We start from the raw sequence: 22,671 nt of genomic DNA on the forward strand, positions 1-22,671 counted from the left end.
ACCGGCAATGTACTATTACTGATGGACACACTATCTGCATGTAAAAGTTTATCATGGCAACTAATACAAATGACATTAGGAGAAATAATCTCCACAATTTTACAACAAATGCACTTAGCTTTGGTAGAACCGATGTCAGGCAGCAAAGTTCCAACAGATACTTCTGGATCAGATTGAGACAGCTTGCAGAATGTAAAAGAAAAAACAACATATAAAGCAAAATTATCAAATACCTTATATGACAGTTTCAGGAATGGGGAAAAAAAGCAAATAGCATAGCCCTCTGACATAGAAAATGCAAGAGGCAAACAGCAATGGGGCAAATAAATAATGAAAAAAGTTTGGCGCCAAGTATGACGCACAACGTAACTTAAAAATGTTTTGGCGCCAACCATGTCCGGAAATGACACACTCGCGTCACTAACGACGCAACCCTGTGTGAAACCTCTGCGTCAATTACGACGACGCAAATGACAAACTTGCATCAATGGACGTGCCTTTCGCGCCAAAAAATTCTCGCGCCAAGAATGACGCAATAAAGTGTACCATTTGGCGCACCCGCGAGCCTAAGTCAGCCCGCAATTTGAAACAAAGTAGTCAATTGAAAAAAAGACTAAACCCCAGGTAAGAAAAATATTTCTTAACATTAACTTTCCCCAAATATGAAACTGACAATCTGCAAAAGGAAATACATGAACCTGACTCATGGCAAATATAAGTACAATACATAAATTTAGAACTTTATATAAATGCATAAAGTGCCAAAACCATAGCTGAGGTGTCTTAAGTAATAAAAACATAATTACCCAAAGACACCCATCCACATATAGCAGTGTTATAACTACAATATTTAAATGTTGTGTAGCTGTAATAGCGGAACAACCACAGGAAAGGCTTAGCCTGCAGTGTCAGTATTAGTACAGCACTTTAATAGTAATGGATGATTCCCAGCAGCGGTGTAAGAGTGAAACTGAGTGTTTGCAAAGTAACACAGCAGGTAGAGGTTAGGATAACTGCTGATATAAGTATAAATGACACTATGCAAAAAGATACGGCTGATATGTTCTTAGTACTCTGATTGTTGCAAAGCATAAGATATGGTTAGAATGCAGACTGGAGATTTAAGCAGCAAATGATTAGAAAACAGGTTATCCAATAGATAAGCAAAGTATTGCAAGCAACGGAATGGCAGACAAATAATTAGCAGTTCAATACAGATTGAGATATACTTGCAAGTACTAGCAGCTGAAGCAGAATGAATCCGGTGGTTGGTGTATGTTAACACAATGAGAAGGGAGCAGTAGCAGTGTCCGTGAAAGCTACTGGAAGGTGTGAGCGTGGAACAGCGTGTAGATCCGGCTGTACAAAGTCAATCCGCTGGGAACAGGAAGTGTTCTGTAGCTGAGAACGGAGAGGAGCTGAACAGCAAAATGTGAAACAAAAGAGTCAGGTACTTTGTTCAGGATAGCGATGAAGGCAACAAATAGCCTAATAGGTAGAAAAGGCTTGAGGCTCAATATCAGTCAGCTGGAGTAGAGGAGTGTATCCTTTAACCTGTGCCAAACAAAATAATCAAGCAAAGAGGATAACAGGAAGTGCACTTATAAAGCAAAAGAAGGTGGGGCTGAATTAAAGGGGACATTATAGACCCCCCCCCCCCTTCAGAGCATCATCACCGAGGATGCATTGGGTTTCTGAGGGTAACGTCTATGAAAAAGAGAAACAAGATGTGGAGCATGGACCAAAGAGTGCAACAACCAAGAGTCCTCCTCCTGCCCATACCCCTTCCATCGAACCAAATACTGCAGTCTCCCACGATGTATACGTGAGTCGAGGACGCTATCAACTTCATATTCCTCATGGTCCTCGACATTAACAGGTGGTGGAGGAACACTTAAGCTCGGAAATTCTTCACTGGTTCTGTAGGGTTTGAGCAACGATATATGAAAAGAAGGATGAATCTTGTATTTCTCTGGCAGGTCCAACACAACAGTTGTTGGGTTGAGAATACGGAATGGTCCGATGAATTGACTACCCAATTTCTTAGAAGGTATAACAAGTTTAAGAAATTTGGTGGAAAGCTACACTTGGTCGCCTACTTTATAATCAGGACCTGGACGATGTCTCGTGTTATAGTAGTGTTGTTGATCAGTCTTGGCTTTGTGTAAGTGAACTTTCAGTAGTTGTAGGGCATCCTGTAGATTGGCTAAGTAAGAAGTGACAGATGGTGATGCAGAATCTATTTTAGGCAGTCGATGGTTTGAGGGTGATAACCATAAGTGGCATAGAAAGGGGTCATCTTAGTTGAGGTCGATACAGAATTATTATAAGAGAATTTGGCTAAGGCCAAATGATGGAGCCAGTCATCCTGCTGGTGTGTAATGTAGCATCTAAGATATTGTTCAAGGATACCATTCACTCGCTCAGTGAGGCCATTAGTCTGGGGGTGATATGCCGTTGAAAGTCTAGGATGTATGTTTAACAGTTTGCAAATTTCCTTCCAGAAATGGGAGGTAAACTGAGAGCCACGATCTGTTATGACATTTGGTATCCCATGTAGTTTTACAATTTGCTTTAGGAAGGTATCAGCAGTTTGGGAGGCTGTGGGTAAACTTTTTAAAGGTATAAAGTGAGCAAGTTTCGTCAAATGGTCGACGACTACCATGATCGTGTTGTGGTTTTGTGATGGTGGAAGTTCCACTATAAAATCCATGGAAATTACAGTCCAGTGAATATCAGGAATAGGAAGAGGTGTGAGATAACCTATTGGTTTTTTCCTCTCGATTTTGTATCGTGCACATGTCTCACAAGATGTGACAATCTTGTATAGTTTTACCCATATTTGGCGACCAGAAATTCCTTTGCATCAGTTCGGTTGTTTTGAATATACCTAAATGACCAGTCAGAGGATGATCATGATAATGATCTAGGATTCTGGATCTTAATTGTGTTGGTATGTACAATTTCTGATTCATTGTGAGAAGACCGTTTGGTTCTTTGTGCAATTGAAATTGTGTAGGCAGCCTGTCACTTTCTAAAGCCTCTAAAATATCAACTTCAAGATTATTTAAAGTTCTGATTATTTTATGAGAAGGTATCATTTGTAAAGTGTCGTCTGTATGTGGTCTGTTATCTGACAGTCGAGAGAGGGCATCAGCTTTGGTGTTTAGTTTGCCTGGTCTGTATGTTATTAAAAAATTAAATCTATCAAAAAAAAGTGACCAACGCACTTGACAGGAAGATAATGTCTTATTCTGTCTTAAATATTGAAGGTTTTTATGATCAGTGTAGATAATGAAAGCTTTGTCAGTGCCTTCCAAGATATGCCTCCAGACCTCCAGTGCACATTTTATTGCCAGCAACTCCTTGTCACCTACTGAATAATTAACTTCAGTGGGTAACAACGTTCTGGAATAAAAGGCAATGGGGTGAGTAGGATGTTTCTCATCAGATCTTTGGGATAAAACTGCACCCAAGCCCATGTCTGAGGCATCCACCTCCAGAATGAACTGACAAGTATGATCTGGTAAACTTAAAATTGGAGCGGTAGTAAAACAGTCTTTTAGTAAGTTAAAGGTTTGATCAGCATCTGGGGTCCACCGAAATGGAACTGCCTTTCTGGTTAAATTTGTGAGTGGTTTCACAATAGTAGAAAAGTTGTATATGAATCTACGATAAAAATTAGCGAACCCTAAAAATCTCTGTAGAGATTTCAAGTTAGTGGGTTTGGGCCAGTTCTTAATTGCCATCACTTTTTCGGGATCCATCTGTACTTTGTCAGGGGAAATGATATAACCTAAACATTTTATTTCATGTACATGAAAACAGAATTTATGTTTACCTGATAAATTACTTTCTCCAACGGTGTGTCCGGTCCACGGCGTCATCCTTACTTGTGGGATATTCTCTTCCCCAACAGGAAATGGCAAAGAGCCCAGCAAAGCTGGTCACATGATCCCTCCTAGGCTCCGCCTACCCCAGTCATTCGACCGACGTTAAGGAGGAATATTTGCATAGGAGAAACCATATGGTACCGTGGTGACTGTAGTTAAAGAAAATAAATTATCAGACCTGATTAAAAAAACCAGGGCGGGCCGTGGACCGGACACACCGTTGGAGAAAGTAATTTATCAGGTAAACATAAATTCTGTTTTCTCCAACATAGGTGTGTCCGGTCCACGGCGTCATCCTTACTTGTGGGAACCAATACCAAAGCTTTAGGACACGGATGAAGGGAGGGAGCAAATCAGGTCACCTAAATGGAAGGCACCACGGCTTGCAAAACCTTTCTCCCAAAAATAGCCTCAGAAGAAGCAAAAGTATCAAACTTGTAAAATTTGGTAAAAGTGTGCAGTGAAGACCAAGTCGCTGCCCTACATATCTGATCAACAGAAGCCTCGTTCTTGAAGGCCCATGTGGAAGCCACAGCCCTAGTGGAATGAGCTGTGATTCTTTCGGGAGGCTGCCGTCCGGCAGTCTCGTAAGCCAATCTGATGATGCTTTTAATCCAAAAAGAGAGAGAGGTAGAAGTTGCTTTTTGACCTCTCCTTTTACCGGAATAAACAACAAACAAGGAAGATGTTTGTCTAAAATCCTTTGTAGCATCTAAATAGAATTTTAGAGCGCGAACAACATCCAAATTGTGCAACAAACGTTCCTTCTTTGAAACTGGTTTCGGACACAGAGAAGGTACGATAATCTCCTGGTTAATGTTTTTGTTAGAAACAACTTTTGGAAGAAAACCAGGTTTAGTACGTAAAACCACCTTATCTGCATGGAACACCAGATAAGGAGGAGAACACTGCAGAGCAGATAATTCTGAAACTCTTCTAGCAGAAGAAATTGCAACTAAAAACAAAACTTTCCAAGATAATAACTTAATATCAACGGAATGCAAGGGTTCAAACGGAACCCCCTGAAGAACTGAAAGAACTAAATTGAGACTCCAAGGAGGAGTCAAAGGTTTGTAAACAGGCTTAATTCTAACCAGAGCCTGAACAAAGGCTTGAACATCTGGCACAGCGGCCAGCTTTTTGTGAAGTAACACAGACAAGGCAGAAATCTGTCCCTTCAGGGAACTTGCAGATAATCCTTTTTCCAATCCTTCTTGAAGGAAGGATAGAATCCTAGGAATCTAAACCTTGTCCCAAGGGAATCCTTTAGATTCACACCAACAGATATATTTTTTCCAAATTTTGTGGTAAATCTTTCTAGTTACAGGCTTTCTGGCCTGAACAAGAGTATCGATAACAGAATCTGAGAATCCTCGCTTCGATAAGATCAAGCGTTCAATCTCCAAGCAGTCAGCTGGAGTGAAACCAGATTCGGATGTTCGAACGGACCCTGAACAAGAAGGTCTCGTCTCAAAGGTAGCTTCCAAGGAGGAGCCGATGACATATTCACCAGATCTGCGTACCAAGTCCTGCGTGGCCACGCAGGAGCTATCAAGATCACCGACGCCCTCTCCTGATTGATCCTGGCTACCAGCCTGGGGATGAGAGGAAACGGCGGGAACACATAAGCTAGTTTGAAGGTCCAAGGTGCTACTAGTGCATCCACTAGAGCCGCCTTGGGATCCCTGGATCTGGACCCGTAGCAAGGAACTTTGAAGTTCTGACGAGAGGCCATCAGATCCATGTCTGGAATGCCCCACAGCTGAGTGACTTGGGCAAAGATTTCCGGATGGAGTTCCCACTCCCCCGGATGCAATGTCTGACGACTCAGAAAATCCGCTTCCCAATTTTCCACTCCTGGGATGTGGATAGCAGACAGGTGGCAGGAGTGAGACTCCGCCCATAGAATGATTTTGGTCACTTCTTCCATCGCCAGGGAACTCCTTGTTCCCCCCTGATGGTTGATGTACGCAACAGTTGTCATGTTGTCTGATTGAAACCGTATGAACTTGGCCCTCGCTAGCTGAGGCCAAGCCTTGAGAGCATTGAATATCGCTCTCAGTTCCAGAATATTTATCGGTAGAAGAGATTCTTCCCGAGACCAAAGACCCTGAGCTTTCAGGGATCCCCAGACCGCGCCCCAGCCCATCAGACTGGCGTCGGTCGTGACAATGACCCACTCTGGTCTGCGGAATGTCATCCCTCGTGACAGGTTGTCCAGGGACAGCCACCAACGGAGTGAGTCTCTGGTCCTCTGATTTACTTGTATCTTCGGAGACAAGTCTGTATAGTCCCCATTCCACTGACTGAGCATGCACAGTTGTAATGGTCTTAGATGAATGCGTGCAAAAGGAACTATGTCCATTGCCGCTACCATCAACCCGATCACTTCCATGCACTGAGCTATGGAAGGAAGAGGAACGGAATGAAGTATCCGACAAGAGTCTAGAAGTTTTGTTTTTCTGGCCTCTGTCAGAAAAATCCTCATTTCTAAGGAGTCTATTATTGTTCCCAAGAAGGGAACCCTTGTTGACGGAGATAGAGAACTCTTTTCCACGTTCACTTTCCATCCGTGAGATCTGAGAAAGGCCAGGACAATGTCCGTGTGAGCCTTTGCTTGAGGAAGGGACGACGCTTGAATCAGAATGTCGTCCAAGTAAGGTACTACAGCAATGCCCCTTGGTCTTAGCACAGCTAGAAGGGACCCTAGTACCTTTGTGAAAATCCTTGGAGCAGTGGCTAATCCGAAAGGAAGCGCCACGAACTGGTAATGTTTGTCCAGGAATGCGAACCTCAGGAACCGATGATGTTCCTTGTGGATAGGAATATGTAGATACGCATCCTTTAAATCCACCGTGGTCATGAATTGACCTTCCTGGATGGAAGGAAGAATAGTTCGAATGGTTTCCATCTTGAACGATGGAACCTTGAGAAACTTGTTTAAGATCTTGAGATCTAAGATTGGTCTGAACGTTCCCTCTTTTTTGGGAACTATAAACAGATTGGAGTAGAACCCCATCCCTTGTTCTCTTAATGGAACGGGATGAATCACTCCCATTTTTAACAGGTCTTCTACACAATGTAAGAATGCCTGTCTTTTTATGTGGTCTGAAGACAACTGAGACCTGTGGAACCTCCCCCTTGGGGGAAGTCCCTTGAATTCCAGAAGATAACCTTGGGAGACTATTTCTAGCGCCCAAGGATCCAGAACATCTCTTGCCCAAGCCTGAGCGAAGAGAGAGAGTCTGCCCCCCACCAGATCCGGTCCCGGATCGGGGGCCAACATTTCATGCTGTCTTGGTAGCAGTGGCAGGTTTCTTGGCCTGCTTTCCCTTGTTCCAGCCTTGCATTGGTCTCCAAGCTGGCTTGGCTTGAGAAGTATTACCCTCTTGCTTAGAGGACGTAGCACTTTGGGCTGGTCCGTTTCTACGAAAGGGACGAAAATTAGGTTTATTTTTTGCCTTGAAAGGCCGATCCTGAGGAAGGGCGTGGCCCTTACCCCCAGTGATATCCGAGATAATCTCTTTCAAGTCAGGGCCAAACAGCGTTTTCCCCTTGAAAGGAATGTTAAGTAGCTTGTTCTTGGAAGACGCATCAGCCGACCAAGATTTCAACCAAAGCGCTCTGCGCGCCACAATAGCAAACCCAGAATTCTTAGCCGCTAACCTAGCCAATTGCAAAGTGGCGTCTAGGGTGAAAGAATTAGCCAATTTGAGAGCATTGATTCTGTCCATAATCTCCTCATAAGGAGGAGAATCACTGTCGACCGCCTTTATCAGCTCATCGAACCAGAAACATGCGGCTGTAGCGACAGGGACAACGCATGAAATTGGTTGTAGAAGGTAACCCTGCTGAACAAACATCTTTTTAAGCAAACCTTCTAATTTTTTATCCATAGGATCTTTGAAAGCACAACTATCCTCTATGGGTATAGTGGTGCGTTTGTTTAAAGTGGAAACCGCTCCCTCGACCTTGGGGACTGTCTGCCATAAGTCCTTTCTGGGGTCGACCATAGGAAACAATTTTTTAAATATGGGGGGAGGGACGAAAGGAATACCGGGCCTTTCCCATTCTTTATTAACAATGTCCGCCACCCGCTTGGGTATAGGAAAAGCTTCTGGGAGCCCCGGCACCTCTAGGAACTTGTCCATTTTACATAGTTTCTCTGGGATGACCAACTTGTCACAATCATCCAGAGTGGATAATACCTCCTTAAGCAGAATGCGGAGATGTTCCAACTTAAATTTAAATGCAATCACATCAGGTTCAGCTTGTTGAGAAATGTTCCCTGAATCAGTAATTTCTCCCTCAGACAAAACCTCCCTGGCCCCATCAGACTGAGTTAGGGGCCCTTCAGAAATATTAATATCAGCGTCGTCATGCTCTTCAGTATCTAAAACAGAGCAGTCGCGCTTACGCTGATAAGTGTTCATTTTGGCTAAAATGTTTTTGACAGAATTATCCATTACAGCCGTTAATTGTTGCATAGTAAGGAGTATTGGCGCGCTAGATGTACTAGGGGCCTCCTGAGTGGGCAAGACTCGTGTAGACGAAGGAGGGAATGATGCAGTACCATGCTTACTCCCCTCACTTGAGGAATCATCTTGGGCATCATTGTCATTGTCACATAAATCACATTTATTTAAATGAATAGGAATTCTGGCTTCCCCACATTCAGAACACAGTCTATCTGGTAGTTCAGACATGTTAAACAGGCATAAACTTGATAACAAGTACAAAAAACGTTTTAAAATAAAACCGTTACTGTCACTTTAAATTTTAAACTGAACACACTTTATTACTGCAAATGCGAAAAAACATGAAGGAATTGTTCAAAATTCACCAAATTTTCACCACAGTGTCTTAAAGCCTTAAAAGTATTGCACACCAAATTTGGAAGCTTTAACCCTTAAAATAACGGAACCGGAGCCGTTTTGAACTTTAACCCCTTTACAGTCCCTGGTATCTGCTTTGCTGAGACCCAACCAAGCCCCAAGGGGAATACGATACCAAATGACGCCTTCAGAAAGTCTTTTCTAAGTATCAGAGCTCCTCTCACATGCGACTGCATGCCATGCCTCTCAAAAACAAGTGCGCAACACCGGCGCGAAAATGAGGCTCTGCCTATGCTTTGGGAAAGCCCCTAAAGAATAAGGTGTCTAAAACAGTGCCTGCCGATATTATTATATCAAAATACCCGGATAAAATGATTCCTCAAGGCTAAATATGTGTTAATAATCAATCGATTTAGCCCAAAAAAAGTCTACAGTCTAAATAAGCCCTTTTTGAAGCCCTTATTTACAATCGTAATAAACATGGCTTACCGGATCCCAGAGGGAAAATGACAGCTTCCAGCATTACATCGTCTTGTTAGAATGTGTCATACCTCAAGCAGCAAGAGACTGCTCACTGTTCCCCCAACTGAAGTTAATTGCTCTCAACAGTCCTGTGTGGAACAGCCATGGATTTTAGTGACGGTTGCTAAAATCATTTTCCTCATACAAACAGAAATCTTCATCTCTTTTCTGTTTCTGAGTAAATAGTAAATACCAGCACTATTTCAAAATAACAAACTCTTGATTGAATAATAAAAACTACAGTTAAACACTAAAAAACTCTAAGCCATCTCCGTGGAGATGTTGCCTGTACAACGGCAAAGAGAATGACTGGGGTAGGCGGAGCCTAGGAGGGATCATGTGACCAGCTTTGCTGGGCTCTTTGCCATTTCCTGTTGGGGAAGAGAATATCCCACAAGTAAGGATGACGCCGTGGACCGGACACACCTATGTTGGAGAAATAAACATTTTTCTGCCTTTGCAAATAATTTATGTTCACGAAGTCTTGTTAAGACCCACCTGACATGTTTTATGTGTTCCTGTGTATCTCTAGAATAAACCAAAATGTCATCGAGATAGCTGATAACACACACAATCAATTAGATCTTTAAAAATGTCATTTATAAAGTGTTGAAATGCACAGCCCAAATGGCATAACCTTATACTCAAAGAGTCCGTACCTCGTTCTAAAAGCTGTCTTCCACTCATCCCCCTCCTTGATTCTTATTAAGTTATAGGCCCCCTTCAAATCCAATTTAGTAAAAATGGTGGTGCCATTTAAGCGTTCTAGGAGTTCGGGGATGAGTGGCAGAGGGTAACGGTTCTTTATGGTAATTGAGTTCAAGGCCCGATAATCTATGATTGGTCTTAGTGACTGATCCTTATTGGTAACAAAAAACATGCCTGCAGCTGCAGGTGAGACAGAGGGTACTATAAAGCCTTTTCTCAAGTTGTCATCTAAGTATTCCCTTAAGTGTTGCAACTCCTTCTGTGAAAGTGGATAAATTTTCCCGTATGGGATTTGGGAGCCAAGGATTAAATCTATGGGGCAATCGTATACCCTATGAGGAGGCAGGACCTCAGCCTCTTTTAGATCAAAGACATCAGTTAAATCATGGTATTCAGAAGGAATAGCTATGTCTACTGCTCCAAGTAACTGATAGGGGAAACAAGTGGTTTTGCAGTAATGGGAATCGAATAAAATAATAGGTTTCACCAATTTATACTCGGGTTATGTTTTTTCAACCATGTATATACCATAATAATAGGATGTAAAGAGTTTGGTATTACATCGAAACTGAGATATTCAGTGTGACCATGATTTGTAGAAATTAGCAAAGGTATGGTGTGCTGTGTGATGGGTCCATTATGTATGAAGGAACCGTCAATAACTTTTATAAACACAGGTGTATGCTTATCAACACAAGGTATTTTATTTACAGAAACGAACTTAGAATCTATGAAACAATCATAAGCCCCGGAGTCGATTATTGCGTCAGTCTTGATTTGTTGGAGATCCCACTGCAAAGACAGAGATAATGTGAATGATTGGTGGTCTACACTTAATTTAGGTGTGGCAGAATTTATACTAGTCAGCTTACCCTTCTTTTGTCGGTTTAAAATTGGACAGGATGAAACTGAATGATCCTTATTCGCACAATAAAGACAGAGATTAGACATGCGTTGTCTCATTTTTTCCTCAGCTGATAGAGGACCTTTAATGACACCTATCTCCATGGGTGTTTGCTGGTGATTATGTTTTTCAGTAGTGGGGAACAATAACCTTCTAGGGGGTGTGTCTGTTAATCATCATCTTTAAGTGTGTCATTAAGTCCCAATCTAAATTGATTTTTCAGGGAAATGTTATTCCATTGGGAGTCAGTTGCCCACATTTGAAAATCAGTTATAAACTCCTCAACAGGACGTTTACCCTGTTTAAGAGCTCTGAGTTTAGTTTCTGCTTGAATCTGGGTATTAGTATCCTCATATAAAGCTGCCATGGAAAAAAAAATTGATCAATGGACTCCAAAATAGGATTATTTGACTCAAATAGTCTGTTTGCCCATGACCTGGGTTCGGCAGTTAAATAAGATATGGCTGTGCAGACTTTTATTTTATCAGAACAATAAGTCCTGGGTTTCATGGTGAATAGAAGATAACAGGCATTTTTAAAGTCTCTGAATTCATTTCTTTTTCCTGAAAATAAAGCTGGTGGATTTAACTGTGGCTCTGGAGGCTCAGGGTTTTTTGGTGCAACTATGTCTTTAACCAAATTCTTTAAGGCTTTGTTTTCGGTTTGCAAATCTGTAAGTGCTCTTGCCAGATATTCAACTTTTTGATTAAGAGTATCAATTTCAGTTTTCACAGTTTGGGGATCCATTACTATTAGTAGCTATTTTTTAAAGGCTTGATTATTATGTTATAACTACAATATTTAAATGTTGTGTAGCTGTAATAGCGGAACAACCACAGGAAAGGCTTAGCCTGCAGTGTCAGTATTAGTATAGCACTTTAATAGTAATGGATGATTCCCAGCAGCGGTGTAAGAGTGAAACTGAGTGTTTGCATAGTAACACAGCAGGTAGAGGTTAGGATAACTGCTGATATAAGTATAAATGACACTATGCAAAAAAGATACGGCTGATATGTTCTTAGTACTTTGATTGTTGCAAAGCATAAGATATGGTTAGAATGCAGACTGGAGATTTAAGCAGCAAATGATTAGAAAACAGGTTATCCAATAGATAAGCAAAGTATTGCAAGCAACGGAATGGCAGACAAATAACAATTAGCAGTTCAATACAGATTGAGATATACTTGCAAGTACTAGCAGCTGAAGCAGAATGAATCCGGTGGTTGGTGTATGTTAACACAATGAGAAGGGAGCAGTAGCAGTGTCCGTGAAAGCTACTGGAAGGTGTGAGCGTGGAACAGCGTGTAGATCCGACTGTACAAAGTCAATCCGCTGGGAACAGGAAGTGTTCTGTAGCTGAGAACGGAGAGGAGCTGAACAGCAAAATGTGTAACAAAAGAGTCAGGTACTTTGTTCAGGATAGCGATGAAGGCAACAAATAGCCTAATAGGTAGAAAAGGCTTGAGGCTCAATATCAGTCAGCTGGAGTAGAGGAGTGTATCCTTTAACCTGTGCCAAACAAAATAATCAAGCAAAGAGGATAACAGGAAGTGCACTTATAAAGCAAAAGAAGGTGGGGCTGAATTAAAGGGGACATTACAAGCAGATAGCCAAACCAATACTGAAACAGTTATCAGTAGAGGTAATGGTATATGAGAGTATATCGTCGATCTGAAAAGGGAGGTAGGAGATGAATCTCTACGACCGATAACAGAGAACCTATGAAAAAGACCCCAGTTAGGAAAATCATTGCATTCAATAGGTGATACTCTCCACGTCCCTCTGACATTCTCTGTACTCTAAGAGGAAATCGGCCTTCAAAATGCTGGGAAGCGCATGTCAACGTAGAAATCTTAGCACAAACTTACTTCATCACCTACATAGGAGGCAAAGTTTGTAAAAACTGAATTGTGGGTGTGGGGAGGGGTGTATTTATAGGCATTTTGAGGCTTGGGAAACTTTGCCCCTCCTGGTAGGATTGTATATCCCATACGTTACTAGCTCATGGACTCTTGCCAATTACATGAAAGAAATTAGGAAGACTGATTGAAAAATGCATTCCTCAGATACTTATAGATACTGTCAAGGCGGTTTATAAGACTGGGCCTTAAACTGGGTGTGCATTTCCGTCTATAATATGCTTACATAAAGGGACCGTTTTCTTTGGTTAGTTCTTCTAGGGTACATAAAGATAGGGAGGAACAGCTACAAAAAAAGGACAGCATCCTGTAGGAAAAAATATTCAGTAATCCCTCAAGCAAAAATATGGGTACTGATGAATACCTCTGTTTTAAACTTAAGGTGAAGAAACCATATCTCAGTAAAAAAACATTTATACACAGGAGATGCTACCTGGGCTATAACTGCTTCTCTTGTTTCTCCATAGCGTCGGAAGAATAAGTGATCTGTTTGAATGTAGAGCTGGCAGGTATTTTTCTCCGCTTGTGCCGCTCTCTTCTTCCTTAAGATGACAGGGCCACTTATTTCATGATAGTCATGTTCATGTTTCTTCAAGAAGACAAGAAATACAAAATAATTTAGCTATAATCAATATTGCCTATGAAGGAGATATGGTGATTATTCACACAAGGATTCAACTAGCTGAAATGAACACAGATTTGTAAATGCATGGCAATATTTATTTGACAGACACCAGGACAGAGAATTTATTGCAATGATCCTTGGGGGGGGGGGGAGAACAAACACAAATTCTAAGAAAACAATTTTTAAGTTACAACCAGAGATGTTAGAATGAGAAAAACTAAATGTATGCTTACCTGATAAATGTATTTCTTTCTTGACACGGTTCAGCAATAACTGTTAAAGGGACACTGAACCCAAATGTTTTCTTTCTTGATTCAGATAGAGCATGAAACTTTAAGCAACTTTCTAATTTACTCCTATTATCAATTTTTCTTCTCTCTCTTGCCATCTTTATTTTAAAAGCCAGCCCATTTTAGGTTCAGCACCATGGATAGCGCTTGCTTATTGGAGGCTTAAATTTACCCACCAATAAGCAAGCATAACCCAGTTTCTCAAACAAAAATGGGCCGGCTCCTATGCATCATATTCCTGCTTTTTAAATAAAGGTAGCAAGAGAACGAAGAAAAATTAATAACAGTAAATTAGAAAGTTGCTTAAAAACAGAATTTATGTTTACCTGATAAATTGCTTTCTCCAACGGTGTGTCCGGTCCACGGCGTCATCCTTACTTGTGGGATATTCTCTTCCCCAACAGGAAATGGCAAAGAGCCCAGCAAAGCTGGTCACATGATCCCTCCTAGGCTCCGCCTACCCCAGTCATTCGACCGACGTTAAGGAGGAATATTTGCATAGGAGAAACCATATGTTACCGTGGTGACTGTAGTTAAAGAAAATAAATTATCAGACCTGATTAAAAAAACCAGGGCGGGCCGTGGACCGGACACACCGTTGGAGAAAGCAATTTATCAGGTAAACATAAATTCTGTTTTCTCCAACATAGGTGTGTCCGGTCCACGGCGTCATCCTTACTTGTGGGAACCAATACCAAAGCTTTAGGACACGGATGAAGGGAGGGAGCAAATCAGGTCACCTAAATGGAAGGCACCACGGCTTGCAAAACCTTTCTCCCAAAAATAGCCTCAGAAGAAGCAAAAGTATCAAATTTGTAAAATTTAGAAAAAGTGTGCAGTGAAGACCAAGTCGCTGCCTTACATATCTGATCAACAGAAGCCTCGTTCTTGAAGGCCCATGTGGAAGCCACAGCCCTAGTGGAGTGAGCTGTGATTCTTTCAGGAGGCTGCCGTCCGGCAGTCTCATAAGCCAATCGGATAATGCTTTTAATCCAGAAGGAGAGAGAGGTAGAAGTTGCTTTTTGACCTCTCCGTTTACCAGAATAAACAACAAACAAAGACAAAGTTTGTCTGAAATCCTTAGTAGCTGCTAAGTAAACTTTGAGAGCACGAACTACATCCAAGTTGTGCAACAAACGTTCCTTCTTTGAAACTGGATTAGGACACAAAGAAGGCACAACTATCTCCTGGTTAATGTTTTTGTTAGAAACAACTTTTGGAAGAAAACCAGGTTTAGTACGCAAAACCACCTTATCTGCATGGAACACCAGATAAGGAGAAGAACACTGCAGAGCAGATAATTCTGAAACTCTTCTAGCAGAAGAAATTGCAACCAAAAACAAAACTTTCCAAGATAATAACTTAATATCAACGGAATGTAAGGGTTCAAACGGAACCCCCTGAAGAACTGAAAGAACTAGGTTGAGACTCCCAGGAGGAGTCAAAATTTTGTAAACAGGCTTGATTCTAACCAGAGCCTGAACAAAGGCTAGAACATCCGGCACAGCTGCCAGCTTTTTTGTGAAGTAACACAGACAAGGCAGAAATCTGTCCCATCAAGGAACTTGCAGATAATCCTTTTTTCAATCCTTCTCGAAGGAAGGATAGACTCTTAGGAATCTTAACCTTGTCCCAAGGGAATCCTGCAGATTCACACCAACAGATATACCAAATTATGTGGTAATTTTTCTGGTTACAGGCTTTCAGGCCTGAACAAGAGTATTAATAACAGAATCTGAGAACCCTCGCTTTGATAAGATCAAGCGTTCAATCTCCAAGCAGTCAGCTGGAGTGGGTCGAACGGACCTAGAACAAGAAGGTCTGTCAAAGGTAGCTTCCATGGTGGAGCCGATGACATATTCACCAGATCTGCATACCAAGTCCTGCGTGGCCACGCAGGAGCTATCAAAATCACCGACGCCCTCTCCTGATTGATCCTGGCTACCAGCCTGGGGATGAGAGGAAACGGCGGGAACACATAAGCTAGTTTGAAGGTCCAAGGTGCTACTAGTGCATCCACTAGAGCCGCCTTGGGATCCCTGGATCTGTACCCGTAGTAAGGAACTCTGAAGTTCTGACGAGAGGCCATCAGATCCATGTCTGGAATGCCCCACGGTTGAGTGACTTGGGCAAAGATTTCCGGATGGAGTTCCCACTCCCCCGGATGCAATGTCTGACGACTCAGAAAATCCGCTTCCCAATTTTCCACTCCTGGGATGTGGATAGCAGACAGGTGGCAGGAGTGAGACTCCGCCCATAGAATGATTTTGGTCACTTCTTCCATCGCTAGGGAACTCCTTGTTCCCCCCTGATGGTTGATGTATGAACTTGGCCCTCGCTAGCTGAGGCCAAGCTTTGAGAGCATTGAATATCGCTCTCAGTTCCAGAATATTTATCGGTAGAAGAGATTCTACCCGAGACCAAAGACCCTGAGCTTTCAGGGATCCCCAGACCGCGCCCCAGCCCATCAGACTGGCGTCGGTCGTGACAATGACCCACTCTGGTCTGCGGAAGGTCATCCCTTGTGACAGGTTGTCCAGGGACAGCCACCAACGGAATGAGTCTCTGGTCCTCTGATTTACTTGTATCTTCGGAGACAAGTCTGAATAGTCCCCATTCCACTGACTGAGCATGAACAGTTGTAATGGTCTTAGATGAATGCGCACAAAAGGAACTATGTCCATTGCCGCTACCATCAAACCTATCACTTCCATGCACTGCGCTATGGAAGGAAGAGGAACGGAATGAAGTATCCGACAAGAGTCTAGAAGTTTTGTTTTACTGGCTTCTGTCAGAAAAATCCTCATTTCTAAGGAGTCTATTATAGTTCCCAAGAAGGGAACCCTCGTTGACGGAGATAGAGAACTCTTTTCCACGTTCACTTTCCATCCGTGAGATCTGAGAAAGGCCAGGACAATGTCCGTGTGAGCCTTTACTTGAGGAAGGGACGACGCTCGAATCAGAATGTCGTCCAAGTAAGGTACTACAGCAATGCCCCTTGGTCTTAGCACCGCCAGAAGGGACCCTAGTACCTATGAGAAAATCCTAGGAGCAGTGGCTAATCCGAAAGAAAATGCCACGAACTGGAAATGCTTGTCCAGGAATGCAAACCTTAGGAACCGATGATGTTCCTTGTGGATAGGAATATGTAGATACGCATCCTTGAAATCCACCTTGGTCATGAATTGACCTTCCTGGATGGAAGGAAGAAGTTTTCGAATGGTTTCCATCTTGAACGATGGAACCTTGAGAAACTTGTTCAAGATCTTGAGATCTAAGATTGGTCTGAACGTTCCCTCTTTTTTGGGAACTATGAACAGATTGGAGTAGAACCCCATCCCTTGTTCTCCTAATGGAACAGGATGAATCACTCCCATTTTTAGCAGGTCTTCTACCCAATGTAAGAATGCCTGTCTTCTTATGTGGTCTGAAGACAACTGAGACCTGTGGAACCTCCCCCTTGGAGGAAGCCCCTTGAACTCCAGAGAATAACCTTGGGAGACTATTTCTAGCGCCCAAGGATCCAGAACATCTCTTTCCCAAGCCTGAGCGAAGAGAGAGAGTCTGCCCCCCACCAGATCCGGTCCCGGATCGGGGGCCCGCATTTCATGCTGTCTTGGTAGCAGTGGCAGGTTTCCTGGCCTGCTTTCCTTTGCTCCAGCCTTGCATAGGTCTCCAGGCTGGATTGGCTTGAGAAGTATTACCTTCCTGCTTAGAGGACGTAGCCCTTGGGGCTGATCCGTTTCTGCGAAAGGGACGAAACTTAGGTTTATTTTTGGTCTTGAAAAGACCTATCCTGAGGAAGGGCGTGGCCCTTGCCCCCAGTGATATCAGAGATAATCTCTTTCAAGTCAGGGCCAAAGAGTGTTTTCCCCTTGAAAGGAATGTCAAGCAATTTGTTCTTGGAAGACGCATCCGCTGCCCAAGATTTTAACCAAGCGCTCTGCGCCACAATAGCAAACCCAGAATTTTTTCGCCGCTAACCTAGCCAATTGCAAGGTGGCGTCTAGGGTGAAAGAATTAGCCAATTTAAGAGCACGAATTCTGTCCATAATCTCCTCATAAGAAGAAGAATTACTAATAATCGCCTTTCCTAGCTCATCAAACTAGAAACACGCGGCTGCAGTGACAGGGACAATGCATGCAATTGGTTGTAGAAGGGAACCTTGCTGAACAAACATCTTTAGCAGACCTTCTAATTTTTTATCCATAGGATCTTGGAAAGCACAACTATCTTCTATGGGTATAGTGGCGCGCTTGTGTAGAGTAGAAACCGCCCCCTCGACCTTGGGGACTGTCTGCCATCAGTCCTTTCTGGGGTCGACTATAGGAAAACAATTTTATAAATATGGGGGGAGGTACTAAAGGTATACCGGGCCTGTCCCATTCTTTACTAACAATGTACGCCACCCGCTTGGATATAGGAAAAGCTTCGGGGGGCCCCGGGGCCACTAAGAACTTTTCCATTTTACATAGTGGTTCTGGAATGACCAGATAATCACAATCATCCAAATTGGATAACACCTCCTTAAGCAGAGCGCGGAGATGTTCCAACTTAAATTTAAAAGTAATCACATCAGGTTCAGCTTGTTGAGAAATGTTTCCTGAATCTGAAATTTCTCCCTCAGACAAAACCTCCCTGGCCCCCTCAGATTGGTGTAGGGGCCCTTCAGAAACCATATCATCAGCGTTCTCATGCTCTACAGAATTTTCTAAAACAGAGCAGTCGCGCTTTCGCTGATAAGTGGGCATATTGGCTAAAATGTTTTTGATAGAATTATCCATTACAGCCGTTAAATGTTGCATAGTAAGGAGTATTGGCGCACTAGATGTACTAGGGGCCTCCTGTATGGGCAAGACTGGTGTAGACGAAGGAGGGGATGATGCAGTACCATGCTTACTCCCCTCACTTGAGGAATCATCTTGGGCATCATTTTTACTAAATTTTTTTATGACATAAAATACATATAGTTAAATGAGAAGGAACCTTGGTTTCCCCACAGTCAGAACACAATCTATCTGGTAGTTCAGACATGTTAAACAGGCATAAACTTGATAACAAAGCACAAAAAACGTTTTAAAATAAAACCGTTACTGTCACTTTAAATTTTAAACTAAACACACTTTATTATTGCAATTGCGAAAAAGTATGAAGGAATTGTTCAAAATTCACCAAAATTTCACCACATTGTCTTAAAGCCTTAAAAGTATTGCACACCAAATTTGGAAGCTTTAACCCTTAAAATAACGGAACCGGAGCCGTTTTTATATTTAACCCCTTTACAGTCCCTGGAATCTGCTTTGCTGAGACCCAACCAAGCCCAAAGGGGAATACGATACCAAATGATGCCTTCAGAAAGACTTTTCTATGTATCAGAGCTCCACACACATGCAGCTGCATGCCATGCTGTCCTCAAAAACAAGTGCGCCATACCGGCGCGAAAATGAGGCTCTGACTATGATTAGGGAAAGTCCCTAAAGAATAAGGTGTCTAAAACAGTGCCTGCCGATATAATCATATCAAAATACCCAGAATAAATGATTCCTCAAGGCTAAATAAGTGTTAATAATGAATCGATTTAGCCCAGAAAAAGTCTACAGTCTTAATAAGCCCTTGTGAAGCCCTTATTTACTATCTTAATAAACATGGCTTACCGGATCCCATAGGGAAAATGACAGCTTCCAGCATTACATCGTCTTGTTAGAATGTGTCATACCTCAAGCAGTAAGAGACTGCACACTGTTCCCCCAACTGAAGTTAATTGCTCTCAACAGTCCTGTGTGGAACAGCCATGGATTTTAGTTACGGTGCTAAAATCATTTTCCTCATACAAACAGAAATCTTCATCTCTTTTCTGTTTCTGAGTAAATAGTACATACCAGCACTATTTTAAAATAACAAACTCTTGATTGAATAATAAAAACTACAGTTAAACACTAAAAAACTCTAAGCCATCTCCGTGGAGATGTTGCCTGTACAACGGCAAAGAGAATGACTGGGGTAGGCGGAGCCTAGGAGGGATCATGTGACCAGCTTTGCTGGGCTCTTTGCCATTTCCTGTTGGGGAAGAGAATATCCCACAAGTAAGGATGACGCCGTGGACCGGACACACCTATGTTGGAGAAAGTGAATGCTTTATCTGAATCATGAAAGAAAAAATGTGGGTTTATTTTCCCTTTAAGTATCACTTCCCTTTCCACAATCCCCAGTCATTCGCCCGAAGGAAAAGGAGAGAAAGGAAATTACACAAGGTGTAGAGGTGCCTGAGGTTTATATAAAAAAACTGTCTGAAAATAAGGGAGGGCCGTGGACTCACCGTGTCGAGAAATAAATACATTTATCAGATAAGCATACATTTTGACACTGAGTCCATGGATCAGCAATAACTGTTGGGAATCAATACCCAAGCTAGAGGACACAGATGATTATGGAGGGACAAAAACAAGTAACCTAACCAGAAGGCACCACCGCTTGAAGAACCTTTCTCCCAAAAGAAGCCTCAGCCGAGGCAAAAGTATTATATTCATAGAATTTAGAAAAAGTGTGCAAATAAGACCAAGTCGCAGCCTGGCAAATCTGTTCTACAGATGCCTTATACAGCCCTAGTGGAATGAGCTGTAATTCTCTCAGGAGACTGCTGCCCAGCAGTCGCCTAAATAAAACCAATTATACTTCTCAACCATATAAAAGAAAAGAAGCAGAAGCTTTCTGACCTTTACATTTCCAGAGAAACAAACAGGGCAGAAGACTGGCGAAAATCCCTAGTTGCGTGTAAATAAAATTTTAAAGCACGCACAACCTCAAGTTGTGCAAAAAAACATTCTTCAGAAAAGAAGAACTATGACAACGAGAAGGAACAACGATTCCTGAATAATCTTCTGTACGAAGAACCGCCTCATCGGCATGAAAGAAAAGATAAGGCGAAATACACTGCAAAACTGAGAGTTCCGACACTCTCCTAGCAGAGAGATATCAAAAGGAATTAAAACCTTCCAAGATAAGAACTTAATATCTATGGAATGCAATGGCTCAAATGGCGCATGCTGCAAAAAACTTTAAGAACAAAGTTAAGGCTCCCAGGAGAAGCCACAAATCTTAACACAGGCCTGATACTGACCAAGGCCTGACAAAAAGATTGCACATCTAGCACAACCGTCAGACGCTTATGCAGAAAAAGGATAGAGCAGCAATGTGTTTCTACAGACTTTCCTGTAGAAAAGGACAAATTCTAAGAATCCTGAACTGCCATATCTTGTGAAAATTATTCTCGTAACAGGTTTGCAAGCCTGAACCATGGTCTCAATGACCGACTCAGAAACCATGCTTAGACAGAACTAAGCATGCAATCTCCAAGCAGACAGCTTCAGAGAAATGAAATTTAGATGAAGGAAGGTACCCTAAAGTAGAAGGTCCTTCCACAATGGCATATTCCAAGGTGAAGAGACAACCTCTCCCCTAGGTCCGTATACCAAACCTGCGCAAAAGAACGCTCCTTTACCCTGTCTGCTGTTCCTTTAGCCAGTATCAAAAGGAGAGCAAACTGAGGAAGTAGGTAAACAGCCTGAAAACCCAAAGGACCTCCAGAGCATCCTGTGGATCTCTTGACTTGAACTGTACCCAAGAAGCTTGGTATTTTACCAAGACGCCAACAGATCCAACTCCAGCATCCTCTATTTGAGGAATAAGCTGGAGAACACCTCCTGATGGAATTGCCACTCCCCGTGATAAAATATCTGCCTGTTCAAAAAGTCTGATTCCCAATACACCACCCCTGGAAAGTGGAAGGCAGACAGCAAAAGTGAGCTTCCTCCCACTGAACAATCCAAGTCACCTCCAACATGACTAAAGAACCCCAAGTTCCTCCCTGGTGATTGGTATAAACCATTGAGGTGATTTGTCCTACTGGAACCAAGCTAAAGACGACTAAGGCCAAGTCATCCGAGCATTACTCTCAACGCCAACATGTGGAAGAGGAGAGCAAACACTTTTGAGTCCGTAATCCCTGCGCCATAATCAAAATCTGGACCGCTCCCAGCCCAGCAGGTTGGCATCCGTGGACACATCACCCAGAAATGTATCCCAAAGCATGCGCCCTGAGACAGATAGTCCTGGAAAAAACACTAAAGAGGCTCGACTGACCTGGAGTTATCCCCTTGAGTCAGATCCGAATGTTCTCTATTTTATAGAACAAAGCAAAAAGAATGATGTTCCATAGAATCAGACCAATTCCTTCCATACATTGAATCACTGAAAAGTGAAGAAAATGAACTGCCGCTATGTGCCAACTCCCAACCCTTTGGTTGCAAGATGACTAAACTATCTACCGGACCACTAGAGCTTGCTGCTGGCCGGACAATAGACTGCAGAGATGGGAAAAAGAACAATTCCTTGATCATCTGACCTCTGTTAGAAGTATTCTCCTAGATAGAGAAGCTATTAAGGTCCCCAAAAAAATGTTAACCCTGTGGATGGAACAAGGGAACTCTACTCCAGATTCATTTCCCATACATGGGAAAAAGGATTGGACGAGATCTCTTGAAAAAGAGTTTGCTCGAAGGAAAGGTGACCCCTGAACCTATATATTGTCCAAGAATGTACCCTCGCAGGATCCCAAAACTTAAAGGTCCTTGTAGGATGGTGAAACCTGAGAAAACCCTGAATCATGGGAACAATAAATACACATCCTTCAGGTCTATGTTCGGTATGAACAGACCCTCTTGAATCAAAGTAAAATGGATACTACTTGAAGGTCAGAACCTGAGAAACTCTAGGTAAATACGTTCCGAAACTGGGACTGAAGCCATCACTCCCAGAGAGGAAGGCCCTGAACCCAGTTCAAAGAATACTTCTCATCATACCTGGATTGCAGATACTCTAAAAGGAAAAATCTGCTCCTGGGAGGAAATCTTAGATTCGACTAACTTTGGTTGGATTCCATTAAACAAAGAGGAAAAAGAGAACATTCCTTTAGTCT

General features: G+C 42.5%; 1 protein-coding gene across 2 annotated transcripts in view; it reads right to left on the reverse strand.

Annotated features, from left to right (window-relative positions):
* The window catches only part of ADAM10 (ADAM metallopeptidase domain 10), an 853,517-nt gene that overhangs the window by 267,235 nt on the left and 563,611 nt on the right, over window positions 1-22,671 (reverse strand). For both annotated transcript variants that reach the window (XM_053717527.1, XM_053717526.1), the window contains exon 6: window positions 13,215-13,370. In XM_053717527.1, the coding sequence (XP_053573502.1) occupies window positions 13,215-13,370 (156 nt within the window). The remainder of the gene's footprint in view (window positions 1-13,214; window positions 13,371-22,671) is intronic.

This window comes from Bombina bombina, chromosome 6 (genome assembly GCF_027579735.1).
Source record: "Bombina bombina isolate aBomBom1 chromosome 6, aBomBom1.pri, whole genome shotgun sequence".
Lineage (NCBI taxonomy): Eukaryota > Metazoa > Chordata > Amphibia > Anura > Bombinatoridae > Bombina > Bombina bombina.